This window comes from Arachis hypogaea, chromosome 19 (genome assembly GCF_003086295.3).
Source record: "Arachis hypogaea cultivar Tifrunner chromosome 19, arahy.Tifrunner.gnm2.J5K5, whole genome shotgun sequence".
Taxonomy (NCBI): Eukaryota; Viridiplantae; Streptophyta; class Magnoliopsida; order Fabales; family Fabaceae; genus Arachis; species Arachis hypogaea.
In genome coordinates, this window is record NC_092054.1 from 5,990,465 (window position 1) to 5,998,328 (window position 7,864).

The 7,864-nt window shown below is 33.2% G+C and overlaps 1 protein-coding gene across 8 annotated transcripts in view; it reads left to right on the forward strand.

The window, feature by feature from the left end:
- Positions 1-7,355, forward strand: part of LOC114924019 (putative disease resistance RPP13-like protein 1) — a 57,712-nt gene extending 50,357 nt beyond the window's left edge. Inside the window, exons 2-7 of one of the 8 annotated variants that reach the window (XM_072226805.1) lie at positions 5,454-5,590; positions 5,861-5,909; positions 6,026-6,162; positions 6,273-6,377; positions 6,496-6,685; positions 6,879-7,355. In XM_072226805.1, the coding sequence (XP_072082906.1) occupies positions 5,454-5,533 (80 nt within the window). In that variant the 3' untranslated portion in view covers positions 5,534-5,590; positions 5,861-5,909; positions 6,026-6,162; ... (1 more) ...; positions 6,496-6,685; positions 6,879-7,355. Of the gene's footprint in view, positions 1-5,453; positions 5,591-5,860; positions 6,163-6,272; positions 6,378-6,495; positions 6,690-6,878 lie in introns of all 8 variants that reach the window. The other 7 variants (XM_072226808.1, XM_072226804.1, XM_072226803.1 and 4 more) reach the window with 7 other exon arrangements.
- Positions 7,356-7,864: the final 509 nt, after the last annotated feature.

A 7,864-nucleotide genomic window follows, 5' to 3' on the forward strand; every position in this document is an offset into this window, starting at 1 on the left:
TGAACACCATTTGATGTCAATTGCAATGCTATAATTTAACTGTAACTATTAGATTGAATAAACCTTATTAGTAGCGCTATAATTTAAAGCTATTTTGACTAACGTACAAAAATTAAATTAACTTTAATTAAAAGTAATAATAAATATAGCTGTTAGAAAAATCCTAACAATATATTTTAAAAAACAAAGTTTCGTTAATAAAACTAAATAGTTAAATTTACAATATTTAATTAGTAAGGAAGAACCAATGTTTAATTAAATAACATTTTGCAATTATTTTGATTGTCAAATTATTTTTTAAACTTATTTTTTTAAGAATTTAGAATTTAGTATTTTTATTTATTTCTTACATATGTTTTAGTACATTCGAGTATGACTGATTAAGCATGAATCTAAATTTTATTTAAGAATTTGATATTTAACCAATAAATTTACTGTATACTCGGTTAAATATCACTTCTTCTTTCTTTCAACAATTTATATTTTTTAATATTATTTAGTTCTAATAATATTATTAAAAATACATGTTGTCATTATTCATAAAAAATAAAATTAAAAAATTAAATATCGTTTTTAATTATCAAAATATTAATAATATTCATATTTATATTTATATTTCATCTAACAGTTTTATCATTGTACTATAATATTTAAATATAACCTAAAAAAATAAAAAACAAAAGTAAAAATTTAAAAAACAAAAATAAAAAATAATTATATAAATTTTAGTGAATAAACTTTAATTGATTTTTTTATTACTTATAATTCAATTTATCTATGATTTTATTAATTTTATAATTATTAAATTTTGAATTAATTTTTATTATTTTAATTATCATTTATCATCCATTACAAAATTTAAATTAATTTTGATATGCTACTATAAAATTTTAATTTTTTTAATCAATTAAATTAAATACATATCATTAATTATTTAATTAAATTATAAAATATGTGTTAAATATAATTATTTTTTATATTAAAATTATATTCTTTTTTGTATTTTTCTATTAAATAATAATATTAAATTATATATAAATTGTCAAATAAATATATTGTATAATATTTTTTACAAATAACTTCTAAATTTAACATTAACTTACATATTATCTAATAGTATTTTAAATATATTATATATTATATAATTAATTTAGAGAAAAATTATAAACAATCCATGACAATTATCTCAAAAGATAATGAAATCTTTAATAAAAAAAATATTTTTTAATTTTAATTTTAATTTTAATTTTTATAAGATTGATTAGTCTTTGTATAACAGAAACTAATCAATTTCATAAAAATAAAAATTAAAAACAAATAAAAATATTTTTTTTATTAACAACTTCGTTATTCCTTTGAAATAATTGTCAGAGACTCAATTGAATATTCACTCGTAAATTTAACTCTCGACCTTACTCTAGTTACTAAAGCAAAGAACATTTTTACTTCATTATTTGTGCTCTGCAAACGGAAAACACTTGAGATTCCTTTTGCTTGAGAAAACCTAGAGAACTGAATACTTTACATCGATCTAGCTACAACAACTTCTCTCAACCCCTTTCATTCTTTTCTCATCATCTGCCGCACTTGATTTTGAATCATGGCTTCAAAACTTGAAGGTGGAGCTTATCTCTCTTCTTTTGTTGATGCTATCTCAAAGAAGCTATCTTCAATACTTGAAGATGACTCTGTCCTGGAAGGAAATGACTCTGTCCTGGAGTTGCTTGAAAGGTTGGATGAAATTCTGTGTGATGTTGATCCTGTGCTTGATGATGCTGAGCTGAAGCAGTTCCGTAACGATAGAGTGAAGAAGTGGCTTGTAGATCTCCAAGATGCTCTCTACATGGCTGATGACTTCCTCGATGAACTCTCCACTAAAGCTGCCACTGCCACTCCAGGTAACTCTTATGACTGGTCTCGCCCTGTTGATTCAATTATTGAAGATAGCGGTGTCAATGTCATAGTTGGCAAACTAGAGTCTCTTGTACGACGAAAAGGTAAACTTGGACTGGAAAAGAGTGCCAAGTTGGACACATCTTGGAGAATTCCATCCACATCTGTCGTTGTTAGTTCTGACGTAGTTGGTCGGGACGAAGACAAGGAGAACATAATCAAATTGCTGTTAGATGATACCTGCGATGCTGAATCACATGTAACTGTGATTCCCATTGTGAGTATGGGCGGGATAGGAAAAACTACTTTGGCTCAATTGGTTTACAATGATGCCAAAGTCATGGGAAAATTTGACACGCATGGATGTGTGTTGCTGAAAATCCTGACCCTGTTCATATTATAAGGACAATAATAGGGGCAATAGATTCTTCTCCCTATAACACGGATAACTTTGATTCACTTCAGACTGATTTGAAGAAGAAGTTGACAGGACCTTTATTGTTGTTTTAGATGATGTCTGGGATGAGCAACGAGACATGTGGGAGAATTTTCTAAAACCTTTTTACTATGGGAATAAGGGGAGTAAGATTCTCCTAACAACCCGTAGCGGAAATGTTGCTTCTGTGTTCGCACCTAACAGTCTACATTATCGACTAAGTTTATTGTCGGAGGAAGATTGTTGGTCGGTGTTTTTGAAGCATTCATCCATTTCTACTGGTATTAAACAATATGCAATTCTAGAGCCAATTGATAGAAAAATTGTTGAAAAATGTAAGGGGTTACCTTTGGCTGTGAAGACACTTGGGGGTTTATTGCGCAATAAGTATAATGAAGGAGATTGGGAGAATGTACTTGATAGTAAAATTTGGGAACTCTGGAAGATGTTAGTCCTGCATTAAGAGTTAGTTATCATTACCTTCCTTCACATTTAAAGCGATGTTTTGTTTATTGTTCACTATATCCAGAGGATTATGAATTTGACAAAGACAAATTAATTTTGTTATGGATGGCTGAAGATCTTTTACAACCAAAGGAAAACAACACCTTAGAAAATATTGGCTGTGCATATTTTGATGAATTAGTTGCAAGGTCGTTTTTTCAACCTGCTAGTACTAACAGAAAGTTATTTATAATGCATGATCTTATGCGCGATCTAGCAACATTTTTTGCTGGGAAATTCTATTTCAAACTTAAAGAATTTGGCAATCGATGCATGATAGACAACAAAACTCGTCATTTATCATATGCTACAAAATTTGAGGATAGCATCAAATTATTTCGAGAGGCCAATAATGGAGCAGTACACCTGAGAACATTTTTAGATTTTACTTTCCTTCGCCATGATCAATCAATTGATATTGAAAGCGATTCTTGGCTCTTACAACAACAATTAGGGTGTTTAAGAGTTTTGTCATTTAAACACTCTTCTATAGAGTTATTGTCTGATTCAATAGGTGAATTGATTCTTTTGCGTTACTTGAATCTCTCTGACACACCTATTATGACGTTATCTGAGTCAATATGTAATTTATACAATCTCCAAACTTTGAAGTTGAGGAATTGTGATGAGTTAGATATGCTTCCCCGCCGCATGGAAGATCTTGTGAACCTGCGTCACCTTGATATTCGAGGAGCTTCTCGTCTGAAAGAGATGCCGAAGGGAATGAGCAAGTTAAAGCATCTAAACTTCTTAAGTGATTATATTGTCGGCGAGTATGAAGAAAATGGGATAAGAGAACTGGAAACACTGGACATTCTCCGTGGCTCATTTTGCATTTCCAAGTTGGAGAATGTCAAGAATAGCGGTGAAGTTTTGGAGGCAAAGATGGGTAACAAGAAGCACATCAACACTCTAAGTTGAATTGGCTTCCAGATGGTGACATTGATGATGTTCAAAGTGAAAGAGATATACTTGACAAGTTACAACCTCATCAAAACTTGAAAAAGTTATCAATTGTTGGTTATCGAGGTGAAACATTCCCAGATTGGTTAGGCCTTTCTTGCTACTCCAATATGACCAAATTGAGGCTGAAGCGTTGTAAGAATTGTTGTGAGCTTCCTTCACTAGGACGTTTACCCTTTTTACGGCATCTGGAGTTTTCTGATCTTGATGGGTTGGAGAGAATTGATTTTGAGATTCACAACAAAAAAAATGGATCATTTCAGCAGAAGACACCCTTCGAGTCTCTTGAAACTCTGGAAATTACGAGCATGTCTGGTTGGCGGGAATGGCATTTTCCTGATGAGTTTGATGGTTTTCCTAAGCTTAGAATCCTTTCACTAAAAAGCTGTCCGGTGTTAAGAGGAGATCTGCCTGCTCACCTTCCGGCTCTGGAGGAACTTACCATTGCTGATTGTGAAGAGCTTGCATGTCCGCTGCCGAGGGCTCCCAAGCTTCACCAATTACTTGTAGATGGTTCTTCTACGTATTTCGCAAGAGTCACGTATTGGAGTGGCGACCGCATATCCTACTACCGCCACAATATAGTAATTTCAGGAACCCAGCTGGCGAATTCCGTATTGGAGTGGCTACCGCACATCCAACCGCCACGTGTCCGTCGTCTGCGTATAATGAACTGTGAGTCAGCCATATCAATTTCAGGAGATTATTTGCCGGCTTCAAAAATTAACATTCTCCGAGCAACTGCAACACAAGTCACTAACGGAGATTCATGTAGAGGGGTGTGGTTCACTGTCGTCGTTTCAATTGGGGGCCCTTCCAAATCTCAAGGAACTCGTAATCAGTAAATGCCAAAGCATGGAAAAACTTAATGTTGAGGTACCACAGGCTCTTCCGAATCTTCTTTGTTTAAGGATCTCAAAGTGCCCCAGTCTAGTATCCTTGCCGTCGCTAGGGTTGGCTGCGCCCCACCTACAGGAGCTGTATATAGAATATTGCCGAAAAATCGATTGTTTTGCTGAGGAGTGCCTCCCTCCGAGTTTGAAAACTCTTGAGGTCATTGAGTGTGAGAAACTAGCGAGTTGGATTACATCAAATGTTTTGCAGAGTGAATGCCTTACCCATCTTAAGCTTGCTTCATGCTTTGATATAAAGTCGTTCCCAGGAGAGGGTTACCTTACTGCTTCTCTTGAGTGTCTTATATTGCGCAAGTTTCCAAATCTGGAGACGCTTGACTGCAAGGGGCTTCACCATCTTACCTCTCTCAAAACTTTAGCAATTGCTGACTGTGAAAAGCTTGAGAATATCACAGAAAAACATTGGCTTGCCTCCATAGAAAATATCTACATGGGGGAAGAATGTTCTTTGAGGCGTAAGCTGGAGGAGATGGAACACCCAGGGATTCAATTCATTCCTGGTAAGTGTTTTTGTTTTGTTCTTCCCTAAACTCACTGCTCTCCTATTATAATCCTTTGCATCAACCATTTTCATTCTCTTGTTAATACACCACGTCAATATTTATTATCTTTTCATTTCTTATGGGTGCCATTTTTTCCAATTTTTTAAGGATAACAAATTAGATGCTTAGAAAATAACAAAACGGTAAACTTTTTCATGATCGCTTCTATATTGCTTACATTATTTGTATGGTTTATTGCAGATCCGCCTCGTCTTTATCGTCCTAATGCATACTCCATCATCAGGGATTATTGCAGATTCGCCTCGTCTTTATCATCCTAATACATACTCCATCGACCATCATGTAGTGTGCAATGAAAGCAAGTCAGTGGCATTCGGGTAGGCAATACTTCATGAAACGGACTATCTTGCTTTTTTAGTAAAAACTAAAAAGTCATACCAATTAGGAAAAAATAGCTTACTTTTCTTATGCCATCTTATTTTAATTTTAATTTTGTTTTTATTTCTGTCACCTTGATAAAAGCGCTCCAGTCTATTTTTCTATATATAATATTTATGAAAGTATATTTTATATTTATCTTAATTCCGTGTGTAAATCCCTGGTCTAAACCTAGATTTTATTTGTTGACAAGATACTATGTTTTTCAGCATACTCTTGCATTGGGTCTTCCAGATTTGCGCTCATGGAATTCGATATGTATTGCTCATCTGACTCTTTTCATTTGCCAAAATTGAATGTTACTATCCCAATATACTTCTCTATGTCAATATCTACAATCTCTAATATACTCATACTCATAAGGTCTTATATAGTTTGAGTGCAAAAAGACATGAAATGTTGGCTTTTATTATTATATTGAAGATTGAAGAGCCAACATTAATACATGGCTGAGGCAAGGTGAGAATTGGGGTGCACTAAGTTGTCTACATTAATACATGGCTGAGGCAAGGTAAGAATTGGGGTGCACTAAGTTTGCATTGTCCATGTCTTGCAAAGCCACCTCTTGCACTGTCTCTGTACATTTTTATTGACTGAATAATCCTACCTTGCTTTGTTCAGGTTTATTTAAGAATGGAGCAACTTGCTATACCAATGAATCTCTTGAACCACCCACTATGTCAATTAAAGAATTTGCTTCTGCTGCAAGGAAAGCAAATAATCAAGGTTACATACTGTTTATAGCTTTTTGTGCTGATATTATGCTTTATTTAAAATTTCCATCATTGCTCGTACTTGTTCCTTGTCCCTGTCTAATTATAGTTATCTCTGTTTTAAAATGTAGAGTCTAAGATTGCAAGAAGATGCATGTCGTTTCGTGGATATGATAATGCAACATTCGATGATAAACTAATGGTTCTTGTAAAAGGCTTCCTTCCTTGATGTATATTGACTTTGAGAAAGGCGCAGTTTCAAGCATCTTGTTTGTGTGTTGGCCATTATATCTTGGTTGTGCTTACTGAAAGACATCAGATGTGGGTAATTTTGGCAAAAAAATTAAATTCATCAAATATATGTATATAAACACAACGCTAGCTCCATAGGTTGATGTTTTCATTTTTCGTAAAACAGATGTTCTATTTCCTATATTTTGCCAGAATTATGGTACTATGTCATTATGCTTCTTATAGTAAATTTGAGAATAAAAAACTTTGGTTTCCTGTACAGGTATTGGGCTCCCAAAAGACCCTGAAAGCAGTACAATTTCTTGCCTGAAACTATTGAAACTGCTAGCCTATGTGGTGCGGAAAAAACTGGTAGCAATTCAATGCTTGGTTGCACCTATCTAAAATGTCTCAAACTAGAAAATCACCTGCGTCTTTAGTGTGTGGCTTCTTGAATCCTCAAGAAGGAAGAGATTTTCTTCTTCCACGTGAATCTTGAACCATTCAAGTGATTTTGGGATATGTAAAGAGTAATGAGGTCTGCATGAATAAAAGGCAAAGATGAGGAGGAAAGAGTCTGTCCACATGAAGGACCCAAAAATTTGGTACAAAATAGAAAATTTCCCTTGTATGGGTCATTGATGAGGTTGATAGCAGATGGAATTGATGTTCCAATATCTTGTATTTTGTTTTCATTCTCTCCGGAAGTTATTGCATGTTCTCCAAATGTATATTTTCTGCATCAAGTTTTTCTTCATCGCATAAGAAATTTCATGCAGATATATATATATATATATATATATATATATATATATATATATATATATATATATATATATATATATATATATATATATATATATATATATATTTTTCAAGTGTCCGTCAGTGAAGGAGTGTATGTAGTTTTAACAGAATTCAGGTACTTTCTGTTAAAGGAAACTTTCCGTTATTTCTGTTTTCTGGTGTAACAAACTCTTAGCTATAGACCTATAGTAGTGCCTACTCTGCTATATGCCTATATATGCACATAGCTATACTGGTAAATATAATTGCAATCATTAATATCAGCTCATTTTAATCACGTTGTTACACTAGAACAATGCATCACCTTCATCTAGTTTCTCTTCGATTCAGTTTTACCTTAAACTCCTTGAGTCAGGTCTATAATTTGTAATTTAATGCCTGAGCATGTGACTAAATTGTCATGTTTAATTCAGACACTCAGACGTTGTTGATAAATGATGTTTTATTTTTAACTTATTGAAA